This window comes from Dryobates pubescens, chromosome 13 (assembly GCF_014839835.1).
Source record: "Dryobates pubescens isolate bDryPub1 chromosome 13, bDryPub1.pri, whole genome shotgun sequence".
Classification (NCBI taxonomy): Eukaryota; Metazoa; Chordata; class Aves; order Piciformes; family Picidae; genus Dryobates; species Dryobates pubescens.
In genome coordinates, this window is record NC_071624.1 from 8,403,510 (window position 1) to 8,425,315 (window position 21,806).

At 47.0% G+C, this 21,806-nt stretch overlaps 1 protein-coding gene across 2 annotated transcripts in view; it reads right to left on the bottom strand.

Annotated features, from left to right (window-relative positions):
- The window catches only part of PAK2 (p21 (RAC1) activated kinase 2), a 49,010-nt gene that overhangs the window by 16,026 nt on the left and 11,178 nt on the right, over positions 1 to 21,806 (bottom strand). For both annotated transcript variants that reach the window (XM_054166713.1, XM_054166714.1), the window contains one exon: positions 5,438 to 5,648. In XM_054166713.1, coding sequence (XP_054022688.1) covers positions 5,438 to 5,624 — 187 coding nt within the window. In that variant the 5' untranslated portion in view covers positions 5,625 to 5,648. The remainder of the gene's footprint in view (positions 1 to 5,437; positions 5,649 to 21,806) is intronic.

Below are 21,806 nucleotides of genomic sequence, written 5' to 3' on the forward strand. Positions count from 1 at the left end.
TGGCCCTCTGATTAACAGGCAGAGAGAGGCCTGGCAGTGAGCTGCAGAGCATGTCTGACCTGATACCAAGCAAAGTGCACGTGTAATCCTGGGAATGCTTGCGGGCTCACAGCACACAGCTGAATCAGCTGCTTTTCCTGGTGTGTATGAAGCCAGCAAGAATGCCAAAGCACTCACAGCCACAAAGGAAAGCAGCACACCATTTTGCAGTCTGACTTGATTACCAGGTTATGTTTGGAAGTTAGGGGAGGGGAGAAGGGTTTTTAATTCATCTTAAAAAAAATAAAATACAAATATGTGGTTTCAGTACAGTGAAAGAGCAGCTAAAGCAGCACTCTCTTCATTGCTACATGGTAAAAAGTTACTGAACATGAGGGCAAGGACAGATTGGGCTGCTCAGAGCCAGAGAATCCATCTGAAATCCCCTCACTGGCAAGAGAGGAAGGACAGTTTGCCGAGGACAATGCTTACAAATGAAAAGCCATGTGGGCTGCCTCCAGCTGAACAATGCAGTGGAAAGACATGGCTATTATAAACAGGATATCTTTAATATGGCTGCACAGGTCAGAGCCAAAAAGCAAATGGCCTGTCAGATGTTCCCATTAACGTCGTTCAGTCACAGGACAGGAGAAACTTGGCTTATGTAAAAACCTTTAAGGAAAGTACTGCTTCTTCCCAATCTCTTGCAGATGTTTATGTGAAAGCAAATACAAAAAATTGTATTTCTCAGGAAGGTTCATATTCAGGAGCACTTGATGTGTAGGGAACAGAAGCTGGTGCTCAAACCCGTCAGCTTGTGCTGCACAAACAAACCCACACCTTTGAAAAATACACAGATCTTAGCAGACTAGGCAAGGAGGCTAAAATAATCCCTCCTCTGCCCACAGCCACAGCACAGCAGCACTTCAAACAAACTCCAGCAGTGAGCTCCAGTCAGAGGCAAGTCCTGTGAGTCATGCGTTGGCAGGACACAGTAGAGGTGTTGCAAATAAGGCCACTTTGAGGCCACACTGCTTTCCAGTCTCTGAGCAGGTTTGCAACACTCTTCTGCAGTTAACTGGGAATCCCTCTGGTAAAAGGCAACAGTCATTTCAAACAGCAGGTGACTCAATGAAGTGCTCCCTTGGTGCTGCAGAGCAGTAGCATACAGTCCTCCTGCTCCCAGAAAGAAGACACAGGTTCCTTCAGAAGGATTGGTGGAGAATGGCTGTGATTAAAACACTGGGTCTCTATCAACCCAGTGCAATCTGTCAAGTCTGGGAAAGAATGTGCCTCAAATGCAACTGGGTTGTTCTCTTTCCAAATGAAGGCACAGGCACTCAGTAAAGCATCACAGATTCACAAATTGCATTGGGTTTGAAGGAACCCTCAAAGGTCATCTTCTCCAACCCCCCTGCAGCCAGCAGGGACACCTCCAACTAGAACAGCCTGCCCAGGGCCACACCAAGTCTGGACTTGAATGTCTCCAGGGACGGGGCCTCAACCACATTCCTGGGCAGCCTGTTCCAGTATTTTACCACTCTCACAGTAAAGAACTTCCTCCTGAAATCCAACCTAAATCTACCCTGCTCCAGTTCCAAACCACTGCTCCTCATCCTATCACCACAAGCCCTTCTAAACAGAGCCCCCCCAACCTCCTTGTATCCTTCAGATACTACAAGGTCTCACTGAAGCCTTCTCTTCTCCTGGCTGAACAGCCCCAATTCTTTCAGCCTGTCTTCATGGGAGAGGTGCTCCAGCCCTCTGATCATCTGGGTGGGCTGCCTCTGGACCTGCTCCAGCAGGCCACATCCCCAAGGTCCTTCACATGCCCTCCTGCATTGCAACCCAACCTCAGTACACAAAGCAAGAAACAGCTATTTCTGAGCAGCCTGCTCTGAGCAGGTAGGCAACTCCAGACGGAACACGTGAAGTTTGAGCTGCAGCTGAAACCAGTCCTGAGCATGTCACATGCAGAATCCTAGGTCCTGGGCAATGACCCACAGCACCTCCTTTAATAAATTCTGCCCAAAGACAAAGAATTCTTGGTTTAGGGGACTATTTTAGAGCTTTCCAAAAACACATGCAGGTTCATTTCACTTCCAAAGTCTAGCCAAGGAAATTCATAGCAATTAAGTACTCTAGTAAAAAGATGGCCAATTAAGTACTCTAGTAAAAAGATGGCTATCACTTCACTTATTCTAAACAATGAGCTGGGGGGGGAAAAACCTCCATGACTAGGCTATTTAATAACTCCTTCAGACTCTTAGGATTATTTCAGCACAGAACTAGCTCAGACTTGTGGCAGAAACTCTGCATCTGCTTAACCTCACCTGCAGCGAGTCCCCCAAAGCACATCGCTTCCCCAGCACCATCTCCTGAGCTACAGAAACCTCCAGAGAGACCCAGGGTGGGGGCAGAGCTGTGGCAATAGACATGATTAAGCTGGTCAGGAAGGACCTTGCAAAATCATGTGGCCAGAGATCTGCACAACAAAGCCAAACACTATCCAGTGCCAAGTCTGTTTGCAGTGATCTTGTACATCTCCTGGTAAGGAATTCCTTCAATTTTCTACAAGAAGAATTTACCATTTTTGTTTGTTACATTTTCCACTGGCTGGAGAAACTCTTTCCAGGAAAAATTTCCAAGAAGTTTCTTTTTGATAGGAAAAAACTTCCTCCTTCCATGGAAAAAAAAATCTGCCCTAGGTTGACAAGAGTATTTTGCATATAGTCCCAGTATAGTCCCAGGGGAGACCTACTGTCTCCAGTACCTGAAAGGTACTGTCTACAACTGTCTACAGCTATCTGAAGGGAGGTGGTAGCCTGGTGGGGGTTGGTCTCTTCTCCCAGCACCAGAACAAGAGGACACAGTCTCAAGCTGCACCAGGGGAGGTTTAGGCTGGATGTTAGGAAGAGGTTCTTCATAGAAAGAGTGACTGGCCATTGGAATGGGCTGCCCAGGGAGGTGGTGGAGTCACCATCACTGGAGGTGTTTGGGAAGAGACTGGATGGGGTGCTTGGTGCCATGGTTTCATTCATCAGATGGTGCTGGACGATAGGTTGGACTCAATGATCTCAAAGGTCCTTTCCAACCTGGCTAATTCTATTCTAATGTATTTTTTAAAATCCCATCAGGAATGAGGATTTGTGCAAAGCTTCCCAGCAGCAAAGCAAGTATTTAAGCACACCAGAAACACCCTTTCAGTCACGCAAGCAAACAAACCAGCCAACACCTGACTATTGTTTCAGTGCCAGAAAGTCAGCGTGTCCATTTAGTCTCTGCTCACATGTGACAGCCAGTTTTGCACTGAGGGACAAAAAGCATTTGTTTGGATGTTTACATTATCCTTCTCATCCAGTTGACAAGCCTTGGCTTTTTTTCCCAAATTAAAAAGATAAAAATACAGCTTTCAGATCATCTCTTTAAGATAGGTAACTCAACTGCCATTTTCCCTAACCACATTATCCTGCCAGGCAGTAAACCCACCTGCCTTTTTTGTTCCAGAAGCACATAACTTTAAACACTTTAAACACTGAGAAAACATACATGTACACCATTTTCTCCAAATGTCCTTGTCTCAGCAGTAATTGTTTCTTCCATTTTCAGTTTGCATCACTCAATATCACTGGTATCCAAACGCAATGCTATTCATATTAATTGCCATGAATTTGGTCCACATCTGTATGGGACTCCAGAGCCATTACAGAGGAGCCAACACAACTTCAGGCAAATCTTTGACCACCCCCCTAGCCATTTCAGCAATGAACAAACCCTCTGTCAAGATGGAAAGAGGAAACATGCAATGAGAAGTCAAGGGACTACAAAATGTCACAAAGCACTCCAGCTGCATTGCACCCACTTGCATGTATAATTTGTTTCACAACACAAGCAAGTCTTCCAAAGCACTACTAACTTAGAGCAAGGAAAACCTTCCTCTACATGGGGTTTATGTTCTACTTCACTACATGTGCCTGCAAAAAGGATGACAAATGCTCTAAGAAATGAGCAATGCATGTGGCACTACATCTCACTGACAGCACCAGATTCATCACTTTCACCAACCTCAGAGACCTGGAGTCTCTCTCTTGAGGTGCCACCACCAACCTGCAGCAGCTTCTCATATTCTGCTCACTTCTTTAAAGCTTAGGCCTGTCAGTTAAAAAGAGACCACCACTTCTATCTCTGTAATCCAGCCACAGACAGCTATTTCACAACAAGTGACCTGCTGAGGGACTGCTCACATAGCCAAGCAAGAGTGAAAACCAGCCCTGGGGAAAATACTTAGCTAAGGAAATAAACAACCAAAGGAACAAAGTCTCTTGAAACAGCCAAAGCAGTGTTGGCATGACTGAACCAGTCCTGTCCAGCACAGCAGCAAAAAAGGCACAGGAAGCCAGTAGCAGAACTAGAAGACATCAAGAGCAATAGGGTCCTCCCTTTGTGCATCTCAACAACAATCACACAATTGTGCAGTTAGACAGAATTAATTCTTCTCAGATCTCCTTCATGCACACTGTGCCCTCCCCACTATTTCATTACAACTTTTTTCTCCCCTCTTCAAAGTTACCTGCACCCAGCTCTGGTGTCCCCATCATAAGGGCACAGAGCTGCCGGAGCAAGTCCAGAGGAAGATCACAAAGATGATCCAAGGGATGGAACACCTCTGCTATAAGAACAGGCTGAAGGAGCTGGGGTTGTTCAGCCTAGAGAAGTCTCTGGTGCTGCCTTCCAGTATCTGAAGGGATGCTACATGAAGGCTGGAGAGGGACTTTTCATAAGGGTGTCTAGAAATAGGACAAGGGGGAATGGTTTTGAGCTGAGGGAGAGAAGGTTTAGGCTGGATCTTAGGAAGTTCTTCAGCATAAGATTGGTGAGACTCTGGAATAGGCTGCCCAGGGAGGTTGTGGATGCCTCCTCCCTGGGGGTGTTCAGGGCCAGGTTGGATGAGGCTTTGAGCAACCTGGTCCAGTGGAAGGTGTCTCTGCCCAGAGCAAAGAGATTGGAGTAGATGATGCCTGAGGTCCCTTTCAACCTAAGCCTATGATGATTCTGTGATGATGAAGGTACACATAAATGGTCATCAGCATGAAGTAACTTCCAAAACAGCTGGATGCTCAGTTCAAACTGGATATCCACATTTAACATGGTAAGTGATGTAACAGCCAGGAATCACAATATTAAGCTTGCTTGGAAATGCGTGGTGTTAAACTGGGCAGCAAACACGAGCAGCAATAGGTGGTGGCTTTTCTCAGTGAGCCGTTTAATTTTTTCTTACTTAGCATTTTATCTTCAAACATCCCAGTGCAAACATCTCAGGTCACTGAACACACCTGATTTTCCACCACTTCCTCCAATCCCCTACTTGGATAGGCTGAACACGAGCCTCTAAAGCACTACCAAAAACCTCCAAGAACAGGAATGTCAGTGGTGACCTTGGGAAACAGAAGCCTCTCACCTTTCTCAGTGCCAGAGAACATGCAGATGATTTTATTCCGAGATTTTCTCTCTTCTGGTACAGAGGGCAGGGGTTTCAAGCTGTGGTTGGCAGACAACTGGTCTTTGCCCCCTGAGCCGATGATAACGCTGTTCATCCGGACAGGAGGAGCTGGTGGCTTGTCTTCCAGTTCTCCGTTGTCAAACATGGTTCTCAACAGCTAGTGAAAGCACTGAAACAAAAATACTTGTTTTAAGACAGGAAGGGAACATAGAATACATAAATGCAGCATTTCTTTTGTTGGCCAGAGAAAGCAGGTGTGAATTCAACTCTAAGGAACTTGGCCAGCACCGCACTGGCAGACACTGATGCCTCTGCCAAAGGAAGCAAGTCCCTTCCTGACTCCCACTTACAGGCCACCCATTGATTTGTGCCAGCAGCAGCACTTGTGGGATGGAATGACAAACTTCTGCAGTGAAAAAAAATAAGCCAGTCAAAAGGAGCAGTCAGTTACAATGTGGAGCAATTCCCAGCCTAGCTCACTACCTGTTCACACAAAGGTTGTGTAGGTGAAAAGTACAGCACGCTTCAGGGCATGGCTATATCACCTTTGAGCTGAAACAGCTCCATGCTCTAGAGTCAAACACCTTTAAAAGCCTTATGTGTTGTCCTTCCTGTCATTTACCAGACAAAATCTTTAGGAGAAAAGAATACATTTATGAGGCACAATTCAGCACACTGTCCACATGAAGTCATATTAAGAATCTCTCTACTCCACTTATGCAGCCTGTATGAAAGAGCATGGGACTGAGATCCACCTGATACATTCCACTTCCCAACAAGGACTTGCACTGTTTCATCACTGTGTGCCACATTCTCTCTGTTTGTAAAAAGAATATACACCATCATCACAAACTTAGAAATACAGAATCCTTTCTCTTGGAAAAGGCCTCTAAGAGAATTGAGTCCAACCAGCATCTAATTCTACCAAGTCTGGTGCTAAACCATGTCCCCCAGCAATATGTTGCTGCCTCTCTGAAACACCTTCACAGATGCAGATTCAACCACCTCCCTGGGGAAGCCTGTTCCAGTGTTTGAAAACCCTTTCAGGGAAGAAGTTTCTTCTAATGTCCAACCTAAACCTCCCTGATGGAACTTGAGGCTATTTCCACTCATCCTATCACTTGTTATTAAGGAGAAAACACCAACATCCACCTCGCTCCAACCTCCCTTCAGGAAGATGTATAGCGAGCGCGGTCTCCCCTGGCCCTCTTCTCCAGGCTGAAAAACCCCAGTCCCCTCAGCTGCTCCTCACCACACATGTTCTCCAGACCCTTCACCAGCTTCCTTGCCCTTCTCTGGACATGCTCCACCACCTAAATATTCTTCTTGGAGTGAGGGCCCAAAACCTGAACCCAGTGCTCAAGGTGTGGCCTCACCAGTGCTGAGCAGAGGGGGACTGAACAACACCAGCAAGATCACAAAGAGCTCCTAAAGGTATGTGGTGGTAAAACCACAACACAATAAGAGATCTACATGACACATTCCACATTCAAGAAAATATGCAGCAGCCCTTCCTCCCTCATAATATTCTGGATCCTCCTCTCTGATCCCCAAGAAACAGGGAGCCTCTCTGCAACAGAGCAAAGAAAGACTTAGAGAGATTACCTCTCAATGAGAGCCAAGTAACAAATATGCCCCTCATTCCTCCATGGGGTCAAATGAGGGGCTACCTCTTTGGAAAAGGAGACCACACATCTCCTCCGTGCTCATCTCCTCTTCTCATGGCAGTTTAGCAAATTAATGGCCTCTTGATGTCTACCAGCTGCCCATCGTGGTCCCAACAAGTGACTCAGTCCCAGCCACACAACTGGGCAATCATTACCAGTGCCATTCAAAGGAGTCAGCATAAGCAACACAGTCCCAGTTACCACAGCTCATGTCCAAAGCACACATACTGTGCTATGGGGTGCCAGGGCACCACATATGGATCCTGCACAGTATGGGCTGAGCAGCAGAACTGAAAACGTCACCTGCCAATCCCCAGCAACTCAGGGGGTGAGTGAATATTGTCAGGTCTCAGAGGAGGAAAACAAATCAGGCAAGCAGCCTGAACTCAGGCAGCACAAGAGCAGGCTGTTTTATCACAGAATGTTAGGGGACCTCAAAAGATTATCAAGTCCAAAACCCCTGCCACAGCAGGATCACCTAGGGCATGTCACACAGGAATACATCCAGGAGGGGTCTGAATGTCTCCAGAGAAGAAGACTCCACAACTTCTCTGGGTAACTTGTTCCAATGTTCTGTCACCCTCACAGTGAAAAAGTTTTTCCTTATGTTCCTCTGGAACCTCCTCTGCTCCAGCTTGCACCTATTGCACCTTGTCCTACCACTGAACATCAGTGAGCAGAGCCTGGCTCTGTCCTCCCACCACTCACTCTTCACATCTTTATATACATGAATTAGGTCACCCCTCAGTCTCCTCTTGCTCAAGCTGAGAGACCCGGCTCCCTCAGCCTTTCCTCAAGAAGGAGATGTTCTCTTCCCTTCAGCATCTTTGTGGTTCTGTGCTGGACTCTTTCAAGCAGCTCCCTGAGGTCCTTCTTGAACTGAGGACCCCAGAACTGGACACAGTATTCCTCACTGCATGTTGTGAAGCTCAAGACAGGTCCAAATTGCCACTATAAATGCCTATGAAAGCATGTCATTTTTGCACAAATGCTTTCAGAGGCACAAGCAACACCAAACAAAGGTCTGGCAGTGCAAGTAAAAACCAGACACATGCCGATTGCCCCAAGGGCAGGGACTAGCTGTCAAAGCTAGGCAACACCCATGGAGATAAGCCTGCCTTCGAGCTCTCTGCCTGATGATGGAGCAATAAATACACCTGCAACACCTGAACACGTCTGCAGGGATGCAGTTCTTAATCAGACTGCAATTCCCACCCTCCAACAGTCTTCCAAAAAGCACTTACCAATTGCTCTTTCAGATGCTGCAATTTAGCTACAGGATCTTCTGTATTTCCCAGTACTCACACTGCGATGTGGAGGGAAAAATTAACCTCCCTGCAATCTAGCAGCAGGTCTGAGCAGCCTTCCCCCAGGGAGTTCAATTCTAAGTGCTTCCCTAGCAACACATATTGTTTGCATCAAGGATGGGCCACTAATTTGAGACATACAGCTTTCTGGTCTGAACCACCAGACCTGATACTTGCTATTCAAGAGACCTCTTGAACTTGAGCCTGGAGCAATGGCAGTACAGGGGACCCTTACACTAATCAAATCTCAGGACAGAGCAGAATGTAGAGTCCTTAGCTATTTGGAGGAGGCCAGACATTCAAAAGAAAGCACACCTCCTTCTGAACAAAGAAATACAATCAGATGGCTAAATGAAGCAGAGAATTGTTTTGGTTGGAAAAGACCTCTCGAAGAGTCCAACCCTTGACCTAACACCACCACAGCCATTAAAGCATGTTCCAAATTGCCGTGTCCACACATTTCTTGAACACCTCTAGGGACAGTGACTCCATCACCTTCCTGGGCAGCCTGATCCAATGCCTAACCACTCTTGCTAAGATTCAATCTAAACCTCCCCTGGCACAATTTCAGGCCATTTCCTCTTGTTCTATCTCCTGATACTAGGGAGAAGAGACCAACCCCCACCTTACTCCAGTCTCCTTTCAGGGAAAGAGCAGTGAGGTCTTCCCTCAGCCTCCTCTTCCCCAGACTAAACCACCCCAGTTCCCTCAGCTGCTCCTCACCAGACCTGTTCTCCAGACCCTTCACCAGCTTCACTGCCCTTCTCTCAACACATTCCAGCAGCTCCTCAATGCCCTTCTTGGAGTGAGGGGCCCAAACCCAAATGCAGTACTTGAGGTAAGGCCACACCAGTGCCATGTACAGGGGCACCATCACTTTCCTACTCCTGGTGGACACGCTATTGCTAAACCAGGGCAGGGTACTGGTGGCCTTCTTGGACACCTGGGCACATAGTAGACCAAGATCACAGAATCATAGTAGACCAACAAGTATATCACAGCAAAATGTTCTGTTTTGTGAAGGAAACGACATCACAAGTAGCCTTTTGTATTCTTCTAAAATAAACCCTACTGTTTCCTCCACCTTTGCAGCTTTTTGAGCTGCCTGATTTTAGCAAGAGCAGGATGTAAGGATAAACAATTAACCTGCATCTGAAACTGAACAAGAACAGACTTGGCCTTCCAAGCCCACACTAATTCCTGGCATGCTCCCCTGGAGAGCACAGTGGCCAATTTAACAAAGCTGTCATGTGGTGTTCAGGCTGCAAAAGCTTGCTGGAGAAGGGCAATCAAGCTGGTGAAGGGTCTGGAGAACAGGTCTGGTGAGAAGTGACTGAGGGAACTGAGTTGCTCAGCCTGGAGAAGAGGACACTGAGGAGAGACCTCATTGCCCATTGGAATGGGCTGCCCAGGGAGGTGGTGGGGTTGAAGTCCCTGAAGTGCTTAAGAAAAGACTGAATGAGGCATTTAGTGCCACAGTCTAGTTGATTAGTTAGGGTTAGATAATTGGTTGGACTCGATCTTGGAGGGCTTGTCTAACCTGGTTGATTCTGTGCTCTCTACAACTCCCTGATAAGAGACTGGGGGTTAGTCTCTTCTACCTAGTATCAGGTGACAGAACGAGAGGAAACATACTCAAATTGCATCAGGGGAGGTTCAGGCTGAAGATTAGGGAAAATTTCTTTCCTGCAAGAGCGCTCAGGCATTGGAACAGGCTGCCCAGGGAGGTGGTGAAGTCACCATCTCTAGAAGCGTTCAAGAAACATATGGACACAGCATTTTGGGACACGGTTTAATGGCCATGGTGGTGTTAGGTCAATGGTTGGATTCTGATCTTGGAGGTCTTTTCCAAGCAAAACAGTGCTAACATACTATGATTTACTGCACTTTTGTTTACATATTTGCAAAATAAAGTTGTCCCTATTGTAAAAACTCTTCATTTTCAGCAACACAAGCAGTGCAAGTCAGCTGTTCATTGCACACTAAGTATTACAGCTTCTTGATCTGAAAGGAATGAATCCTTACAGAATCAGAGTGGTTTGGGTTGGAAGGGACCTTACAGATCACCTAGTTCCAGCACATCTCTCCACCACTGACAGGGACATCTTCCACTAGACCAAGTTGCTCAAGGCCCTGTTCAACCTGGCCCTGAACACCTCCAGGGAGGGGGCATCCACAGCCTCCCTGAGCAACCTGTTTTAGGCATCTCACCACCCTCACTGGAAAGAATTTCTTCCTAATCTCCAGTCTAAATCTCCTCTCTTCCAGCTCAGAGCCACTGCTCCTCATCCTAGCACTACAAGCCCTTGTAAAAAGCCCCTCCTCAGCTTTCTTGTAGCCTGCTTACTACCTTGCATGCTCAAGACAAGAAACTGTTAAGAAACAAGTTGGAAGCAACTACATGGAAATCCAAAACTGAGCTATTTCACAAGAAAATCGTGTGTTTCAAGAACCTGGCATAACAGCAGCTGTCCAGAACCCTGACAGTTGCAGTTCACAGAATCACAGAATCAACCAGGCTGGAAAAGACCTCAGAGATCATCAAGTCCAACCTGTCACCTAACACTTCATGACAACTAAACCATGGCACCAAGTGCCACATCCAATCTTTTTTTTTTAAAGACCTCCAGGGATGGTGACTCCACCACCTCCCTGGGCAGCACATTCCACTGGCCAGTGACTCTCTCTCTGAAGAACTTTCTCCTCACCTCGAGCCTAAACTTCCCCTGGTGCAGCCTGAGACTGTGTCTTCTCGTTCTGTCACTGGTTGCCTGGGAGAAGAGACCAACCTCCACCTGTCTACAACCTCCTTTCAGGAAGGTGTAGAGAGCAATAAGGTCTCCCCTGAGCCTCCTCTTCTCCATGCTAAACAACCCCAGCTCCCTCAACCTCTCCTCATAGGGCTCGTATACAGTTCTGATAGCTGTTCAGTGTTCAGGGTGAGGAAAGATCCTTGACCTCACTCAACACAGAGCTCACAAGCTTTACAGGAGGAGCTGCAGAAAGACCTTGGGCATGAGCTTACCACCTGAGGGACTGGCTCCATTATTTGCAGCTTAAAACCCCAAATCCTTCAAGTTGTGGTTGATTTAACAATCCAAAGCAGTATCGCTTCTGAGTGGCTGCTTCAAAGCCCACTGTTAATATCAAGTGCTAGAACCAAACCCAGTTCTGCACAAAGAACCATTTCAATGCACAGCAGCTTTGAATTCACAGTTTAAATAAATCACAACAGCTTCATTCACCACAGACTGCATCAGGAAACAAAAGACTGATCGTACTTATCATCAGAACTTGAAAACCGATCGTTTTGTTCAGGTTCAAATCCAGAAGCTCATCTCTTCCTGATAGTTGAGTGCAGAAAAGTGCAGTTCCCCTTTCATTTATCCTTATCCTATCTTCCTCATGCAGGGCAAGTTTCCACAGCATTGTAATTGCTGCAGAGGTTTGTCAGTATGGGCACTGACTGGAGGAAGAATTAAGAAGAGATGAGAAAACCCAGAGGAAGGTGCAAATACAGCCTGAAGCTCCTTTCTCGGAAGGAGCCTGTTCGTAGCACAACGACTCTTGCACCCACGTGGCTGCCTTGCTGAATCATGGCTCACACAGGGAGCTGCAAGCACCAGGAGAACTGGAGCCTGTTCCAGTGCCTACCAGGAGTCTGCACACTGGGAAAGCGGATGCCAGGTTCACCCTCTGGCAGAGTCAGACAACACAGTAATTGGTGTTGGGGTGGGTACAGAACTTGGTTGAAAGACATTGACTAAATGGTTAAATGCAAGTTTGAGCAACCTCATAAAGGTGGTGTTCTAAATCTGGAAGAAAGATGACAGAGGAAGCAAAGGAAATATATGGAATAGGACATAATCAGAGGAAAGGGATTCACTTTGACCTTTGCTAGTGAAGACAATACCAGTAGCAAGACATTGGCAACCCCCCCACAATCGCTAGTTGCACTACATTTAATTACAAGAACAAGAAAGCAATGGAATGAACCACAGAGACAAACTGTGAAGCTGCAAACAATACTTAACTACTGACTTCAAACAGAGTCATTCCCACCACAGGACAGCGGCTACAATCCACTGTACTCACTAAACAAGGCACAAAAAGAACAGAAAGCTTTTCTCCCAACAGTTCTGCTGCTCACTCCACAAAACGTACTCAAGGTATCAGTGCTGGTGAACACAAGGCTCCAATTCCCACTCCTCTCGTTCAGTATATGACAATACCCCCAGGAGCTACCCCCTCCCTTTGACAAAGGTTTCTTGCCCTGCACTGGGGCAGCAAAAATGGAATTACTCTCTTAGAATAGAATAAACCAGCCTGGAAGAGACCTTCAAGATCATCGTGTCCAACCTATCATCCAACACCACCTAATCAACTAAACCATGCAACCAAGCACCCTGTCAAGTCTCCTCCTGAAACCTCCAGTGCTGGTGACTCCACCACCTCCTCAGGCAGCCCATTCCAATGGGCAATCACTCTCTCGGTGTAAAACTTCCTCCTAACCTCCAGCCTAAACCTCCCCTGGCGCAGCCTGAGACTGTGTCCTCTTGTTCTGGTACTGTCTACAACCCCCCTTCAGGTAGTTGTAGAGAGCAATAAGGTCACCCCTGAGCCTCCTCTTCTCCAGGCTAAGCAACCCCAGCTCCCTCAGTCTCTCCTCATAGGGCTTGTGTTCCAAGCCCCTCACCAACTTTGTTGCCCTTCTCTGGACTCGTTCCAGCAAGTCAACATCTTTCCTAAACTGAGGGGCCCAGAACTGGACACAGCACTCGAGGTGTGGCCTAGCCAGTGCAGTGTACAGGGGCAGAATGACCTCCCTGCTCCTGCCGGCCACACTGTTCCTGATGCAGGCCAGGATGCCATTGGCCCCCCTGGCTGCCTGGGCACACTGCAGGCTCATGTTCAGCTTACCATCAACCAGCACCCCCAGGTCCCTTTCTGTTTGGCCGCTCTCCAGCCACTCTGACCCCAGCCTGTAGCTCTGCACGGGGTTGCTGTGGCCAATGTGCAGATCCACAGCAGCCTGAGAACTGCGGCAGCCGAAGAGCAAATGTGCTCTCTCCTCTGCAGCAGGGGCAACAGCAAGCAGCCATCCTAAATCATTCAGCACCAACAACAGTGGAAAACCTGAAGCCAGTTTCCTCAGAAGTGTAACTCTTTCCACCTTTGCGCAACGAGGCTGTGGCAAGCTTCTTGCCTTGTTTAACCCACCCTCTTCCTCCCAGCTCCAGAAGAGGCCTGCAGTGACCAATTGGCATGGATATGCAGTTTTGTTCCAGGAGCCAGTACTGCTGTTCACTAGCTCTCTTCCTTTTGGAGAAGAAAAGGGCACAATAACCTACGGCCTACTCAGGTCACAGAAGAGAAAGAGGAGTTTCTCCTGCTGCCACTGGTGGGAAAACACCCAGAAACACACAGTCACAGAATTCACACAATCATAGAATCATTTTGTTTGGAAAAGCCAGGCATTACCTAACTCTACCAAGTCTGGTGCTCACCTTGACAGCCAGTAAAACCTGGGAAGTGAAGTGAGAACTGGGCAGCATTTGCAGAAAGCTGATGAACACACACTGCTGCAGCACAAGTCTTACATGCTCTGGTTTTGCCTTGTGTTTTTTTTCCCTTGAGGGTTTCCCTCCTCTCCCCAGCTCACAAAGCTAGGCTGCTTCCTGAAGAACTTCCTAAACACAGTTCTTGTGCTGGTCCTGGCTCCCCCCACCTCTCTCGTGATCAGTGTCAGGGCTAACGCACATTCCCATCCAGGCTCTACCACTATGGCCCTTCCTCACTACCTGGATGCCATTCAGCTGACTTCTGTAAGAGTATAATTTTCCTCTCAAATCTGTCTGTAGAATTACTAGAAGGAACTAAAATTAAGCTAAAGGCAATAATTTTCCCATCTGCTGTAGTGCACTGTCATATTTTTCCTGGAGCACTTGGCCCTTGAGCAGATGAAGTTTTAAACATGCATTCTGCATGCATGCACGTAAGCTCTAGAGTGTAGTGCTGTAAAGGCCCCAAGCAGGGGTAGAAAGTGTGAAAACATGGAGTGGTGGGGGTTGGAAGACCATATCCAACCTCCTGCTAAAGCAGAGTCACCCAGAGCAGGTTGCCCAGGATGGATCCCAGGTGGGTTTTGAAAGCCTCAGAGAAGGAGACTCCATATCATCTTTGGGCAGCCCATTCCAGAAGCCTCAAAGAGAAGTATTTCCTTGTGTTTAAGTGAAACCTCCTGTGCTCTGTAACCACCACCTGTTATCCTGTCACTGGGCACCACTGAAAAGAGCCCAGCGACATCCTTTTGACCTCCACCCTTTATATATTTATAAACCTGGGTAAGATCCCCTCTCAGTACCATGCAGCAAATGAAAGAGCTGGGGCAGAAAGTTCTCATAAGAAGTTTAATTGCCTTCTGAAGATGTTCAAACTAATGTAGTTGAGGAGTCGAGGCTGCCTGTGTACTTCACTGCCTGGGATTTGATGCAAAAGTAAACTGACCTACTGCTTTGAAATCAAAACCAAACAAAAACCCAAAGAAAAGATAAAGCTCAGAGCCGCTTGATAACATGCACAAAAATTCCTACTACTGGCACATCATATCCTGGCTTTACACTGCCATTTAAGAAACAGATCTCAGAGAAGCCAGAACTAAATCAGTGAAATAAACAAAAGCCTCTGTACACAGCTCAGAGCTACAAAATGAACTCAATTCTGTTTATTGCAGGTAAAAACTACTCCACCCATTTACTATTGGCAGCATAACACACAAGGAGCAATGCAAACACCAAATTGTTTCTATTTTGCAGGGCTGACCAAAAAGCAGAAGTAATGGATTGTTTAGCCTGGAGAAGAGGAGGCTCAGGGGAGACCTTATTGCTCTCTACAACTACCTGAAGGGACGTTGTAGCCAGGAGGGGATTGGTCTCTTCTCCCAGGCAACCAGAACAAGAGGACACAGTCTCAAACTGCACCAGGGAAGTTTAGGCTGGAGGTGAGGAGAAAGTTCTTCACAGAGTTGTTAGCCATTGGAATGTGCTGCCCAGGGAGGTGGTGGAGTCACCGTCCCTGGATGTGTTCAAAAAGGGATCGGACATGGTACTTGAAGCCATGGTTTAGTAGTCATAAGGTCTTGGGGTACAGGTTGGACTTGATGATCTTTGAGGTCTTTTCCAACCTTATTGATTCTATGATTTCAGGCCAACAATGCAGTAAGGAACATAACCACTTTGCCTTAGTAATCATAATCCTTGATGTGCCACTACAGCTGCAGGATCTTGCTAGGAGACCACCTGAACTGCTGCAAGAAGAACTGCAGAACGTTTGGGCCACAGTCACAGACAGCAGGCACAGTGCTTGAAAGGAACATAGCAAAACCATTTGCTATCTGACAGCAGGAATAGATGAAGAAAAGAGATCACAAGTGAAAAAGCCCTGATGGTAAGCGTGTTTCCCTGTCCCTCCTCTAGCAGTGGGCACAAAGGCTCAGAAATTAAAGTTATCCCTACAGCAATCTGCAGGGTGGCAGCTGTAATTTGCTGTCTTCCTGTAAAGCCTTATAGGGTGCTACTGGTAACATCTGTCACACACAAACAGCAATATCCGGGACAGGCAGGTCCAGAGCAGAGGGAAAAAGACGTCTTGCAAAAACAACCTCCAAGGCAGAAAACGGCAAGTGAAAAGCAACACAAATTAAAACCAATACAATAGAAGAGCCAGCACGGGCTGCTCCAGGGAAGGCTCTGTGTCACAAGGCAGATTTAACACAGCCATGTCCCACTCAGTTTATACCATAAAAACCCCTTGTTGAAAATGTTTGCAGACTCGTTCCTAGTACATTGACACCGAGCCTCCAGGGTTTGTGGCAGCTAGCTTATCCTCAGCCTCCCCATACCACCACCTTTTAACACCTGGGGTGGGGGGGAAGTCACAGTATCACAAAGGTTGTAAGAGACCTCAAAGATCATCGAGTCCAACCTGTCACCACAGACCTCATGATTAGACCATGGCACCAAGTGCCACGTCCAATCTCCTCTTGAACACCTCCAGGGACAGCAACTCCACCACCTCCCTGGGCAGCCCATTCCAATGACAAATTACTCTCTCGGTGAAGAACTTTCTCCTCACCTCGAGCCTGAACTTCCCCTGGCGCAGCTTGAGACTGTGTCCTCTTGTTCTGGTGCTGGTTGCCTGGGAGATGAGACCAACCCCTTCCTGGCTACAACTACCTTTCAGGTAGTTGTAGAGAGCAATGAGGTCACTCCTGAGCCTCCTCTTGACTAGAGGAGGATGAGATCTTACTAGAAGAGATGAGATCTGCTGCTCCACCCTCCTGGAGAAGCAGGCACACAGATACACATAGCGTGCAGTTTAATGGAGATGGGAGGGCTGCTCTTTTCATCAGATATTCCATTTCCTTGGACCAAACAAGCCCTATGAGGAGAGGCTGAGGGAGCTGGGGTTGCTTAGCCTGGAGAAGAGGAGACTCAGGGGTGACCTTATCACTCTCTACAACTACCTGAAGGGAGGTTGTAGACAGACGGATGTTGGTCTCTTCTCCCAGGCGGCCAGTACCAGAACAAGAGGACACAGTCTCAGGCTGTGCCCGGGGAGGTTCAGGCTAGATGTTAGGAAAAAGCTCTATACAGAAAGAGTGATTGCCCATTGGAATGGGCTGCCTGGGGAGGTGGTGGAGTCGCCATCACTGGAGGTTTTCAGGAGAAGACTTGATGGGGTGCTTGGTGCCATGGGTTAGTTGTTTGGGTGGTGTTGGATTGGTCGATGGGTTGGACACGATGATCTTGAAGGTCTCTTCCAACCTGGTTTATTCTATGTATTCTATTCTATGTCTGTATGGGTATTTTTCTTCCCTTCTTACTCCCTGCCCCCTCCCCCTCCCTCTTTTTTTTTTTAAAGGCTCCTGTTGAGCAATTGATTTCCTGTGATTAGCTCACTCAGTACTGATTATAGTTCACTTCCTCCCGCGGATTAGCTGAAAGCAGCTTTCTGACAAGTTGGTATTCAGACGGTGCTACCTAGCCACAGCTCACTTCCTGCCCCATCTCCAACGACATGGTAGTTCAGCGGCTCATCAACTCGAAGTTGTTTCAGCGCTGCAGACAGCAGTAATCACAGAACCAGCAAATCTCAGGCTGTCTTCTCCACGAAGGAAAAAAAAAGAAAGGCAGACCAAATCGTTTTGGCTAGTTTGCTTTCCATCTGGAAACACTGGGATCCATGACATTGAATCAGATTCAAAAAGGAGGTTTATGGAACAGTATGAGACTACTTTCAGAGACTTGAAAATACTTATTTCTTCATTTCAACCCTGAAAAGTTCTGCAAAAAAAAAACCAACACCCAAGCAGTGGCAGACAAAAAAAAAAATGACTTCTGCCTGCCAAAAGAAGACTTGTGCAAAAGCAAGAACAAGAGTAACCTTGATAACAGCCAGTAAGAGCTAGCAGGATAATCTGTTCCACACACAGTTATTAAAAACATGTGCAGATGCCCCGATGCAGCAAGCAGCTCTCAAAGCCTCCCCCCTTCTAAAAAGGCAGGCACCAACCTCCATGGACCAGATGAAACAGTTTCAGGGGCTCTCGGATAGAAGTGTTTCATCAATGCCAAAACATAACTAATGGCTCTTACTTTATTTTCTGGGGAGAGGAGAGGAAACCAGACTAACCTAAGATACTCCCAACAGATCTTCCCAATTTACAGACACAAACAAGCAAGATACTCCCTTCACATGATGCAGCTGACAAAATAGCTACAAAGCAGACAGTCACTGAGCCCATCAAACAATTTTTTCATTGAAATGTACAAGGAACACACATTGACCAAACTGACTGCTCAGCAAGGCCAGCAACCAATACGTTGCCACTGTCTTTTTCCCCCCAACATCGACAGCACAAGAACCAATTTGCCTCCTTTAACCACCAAAGCTACAACCATGGAGTCTGTAAACAGGCCCTTTCTTGGCATCTTCACAGAATCACCAAGGTTGGAAGAGACCTCAAAGATCACCAAGTCCAACCTGTCACCACAGACCTCACGACTAAACCATGGCACCAAGTGCCACGTCCAATCCCCTCTTGAACACCTCCAGGGGTGGTGACTCCACCACCTCCCTTCACTGCTCCTTGTGACAGAGGCAACTCACAATGCTCCTGCTCCAGCAGTAGTACAGGAGAACCTCAGTCTCTTGCAACATCAGACAGAATGGCACGAGGCAGCAAACAGCATCCTGACCTGGATGAAAAAACAGCATGTCCAGCAGGACCAGGAAGGTGATCATGCCCCTGTACTCAGCTCTGATGAGGCCACAGCTCGAGTACTGAGTTCAGTTCTGGGCACCACAGTGTAAGACAGATATTGAACTGCTGGAAGGTATCCAGAGAAGGGCAGCACAGCTGGTGAGGGGTTTGGAGGGCATCTCATACGAGGCGCGGCTGAGAGACCCGGGGCTGTTTACTCTGGAGGAGGGGCCAAGGTGAGATCTCATTGCTCTCTATAGCTCCCTGAAAGGAGGCTGGAGTCAAGCCAGCGTGGGTCTCTTCTCCCAAGTAACTAGCAACAGGACAAGAGGAAATGGGTTTAAGTTGTGCCAGGGGAGGTTTAGGTTGGATAGTAGGAAAAATTTCTTTGCTGCAAGAGTGGTCAGGCATTGGAACAGGCTGCCCAGGGAGGTGGTGGAATCAGCATCCCTGGAGGTGTTCAAGAAGCATGTGGATGTAGTGCTTCAGGATATAGTTCAGTGGTCATGGCAGCTGGATTATGGTTGGACTTGACCTTGAAGTTCTTTCCTGACCTTAATGATTGTATGATTCTATGTAACGTACCCAGATAAATTCTAGGTCTTTTTCTCACCCCTCAACTTTCCTCATTATTTTTCCTGAGTCACACAAATAGAAGGGAAAACATAGCACAGAGAAAATGACTGCCATTTAATTGTTAAGTGAAGAAAATACCTTGGGGGGGGGGGGGGAAGGGAAAAAAAAAAAACAACCATGTTGAACAGAAAAAATAAAAGCAGAAATAAAATTCTCTTTTGTATAAGGAATAATCTCTCTAAAACTGTAATGAGCTGTGCTTATCATGAACCAAGTTACAGAAAACAGGTATCCTATTCATGAAGTATTTGAAAGGGTTACTAAGACTTCCTGAAGAAAAATAGTCTTCAAACCCATTGCTGAAGTACATCACAACCTAAAGGACTTAAACTATTTACTCCTCAAGGCACTCAGCTCTGAAAATGAGCAACCAGTCTGTAAAAATGTGATTTTCCTCAATAAAAGGAGATCCCAGTCTTCTGAGAGACCAGTGGTACACATCACCTTCCCAGCCCCTGGAGAGCTGATACAAACAAGCAGATTTTAGCTTGTACTTCTTCACCACACCACAGAACCAGAGAATGGCTTGGGTTGGAAGGGACCTCAGACATCACCCACCCCAACCAACATGGGCTTGGGCAGTGATGTCTCTCACCTAGACTCTGTTGCTCAAGGCCTCTAACCCAGCTTTGAATACTCCCAGGGAGGAGGCATCCACAACCTCCCTGGACAACCTATTCCAGAGTCTCAGCACTCTTGTACTGAAGAGCTTCTTCCTAAGATCCAGTCTATACCTCCTCTCCCTCAGCTTAAAACCATTCCCCCTTGTCCTGTCATTAGATATCCTTATGAAAAGCCCCCCTCCAGCTTTCTGCAGGATCCCTTCAGGTACTGGAAAGCAGCTATATAAGGTCTCCCCAGTCCTCTCCAGGCTGAACAATCCCAGCTCCCTCAACCTATCCTCAAAGGTGTTCCAGTCTTCAGATCATCTTTGTGGCCCTCCTCTGAGCTTGCTCCAACAGCTCTGTGTACTTCTTGTGATGGGGACAGAAGAAGTGGACACAGTACTCGAGGTGGGGTCTCACAAGAGAAGAGTAAATGGGGAAAAAACAATCACCTCTCCTGACCTGCTGGCCACACTCCTCTTGGTGCAGCCTCCTTATGGCTAAGTCACCCTCATCCCTCAGTGCAGGTGTAATGAAGTACAACTTACAAATAACCATTGCTGAAGAGAAGTGAAGCAGATTCTAAGATTCTGGCAGCCCTCCAAATGACAGATCAGCTTCACAAAGCCTGTGTGTATAGCAAAAAACACCCAATCCAAAACAGCAATAGCAGAAACCTTGGCAAGGACATTTTTTTTCCTTTCGGTTTTGCTTGAGTCAAAGCTAGGCAAGAGCCTGCAGGGTGCACATGGCATGCAAATCCATGACTCAAGGTGTTTGTGCTTACTCATATTTCACCAACTACAGAAAACACTTTTCAGCCTGTATTTTCATGGGCTGAGGTTTTCTAAAGATCAGAGAAGAAGAGGGAAAAGGGCAAGTAGGGAAAGTTTACAGGAATTAAGAACTACAAAATAAAGTCTGCGTGCCCTCATTGAGATTCTCCTTTAATTAAACCTGGCATTTACAAGCAGGGAGGGATCACATTCCAGAGCAAAAGTTACTTGAATAAAGGCTTCCTTGCATGAGGTACTGCTACAGCATTTCTAGCACTTCTAGCAGCATTCACAGCTGTTTAACCCACGCAGCCACCACTCAGCGGAGCGATGGCATCAGGCTCCTGGTGTTGTGTTGATTAGATGGTGTTGGATGACAGGTTGGACTCTATGATCTCAAAGGTTTTTTCCAACCTGGTTAATTCTATTCTATTCCAACAGAAACCAAAGGCTCTTTTTAACCTCTGGAAATATTACTGGGCAACAGTAAGACAATGCTGTGGCTTACCCCTCCAGATTAGAGGTCCAGGGTTATGAGGGGAAAGAGGGGAAGAGAAAAGGAAACACAGAGTGTATACCAGGATGGGGAAAAAAAAGAAGATGATGATAATCCTAGATTAAGGGATCTGTCACTCTCTCATCACTCTGGTATGGCTGCCAAATGCCAGCTACAGGGGGAAAAAAAGGAATCTTAGAATGCCTTAGGTTGGAAAAGACCTTCAAGATCATCGAGTCCAACCATTCTCTATCAAGGCTGGTGCAAAACCATGTCCCTCAGTACCACATCTCTGCCTCTCCGAAACATCCCCAGGGATGGGGATTCAACAACCTCCCTGGGCAGCCTGTTCCAGTACTGGATAAGGGAAAAGACAAAGGAGAAAGAAAAGAGAAATTGCTTTCTCCAGAAAAACTCTTTTTGATACATGCTCAGAATAGAGCCCTTTGTTTCTCTCTAGTGGCTGACCAAGGCTTGCTTCAACTGCACTTACTGCTAGATCAGCTCAACAGCCCTGGGGATCAAAGCCTTGACTCTTCTTGCAGTGCTGCCAAAGCACAAGCCTGGCACAAAATG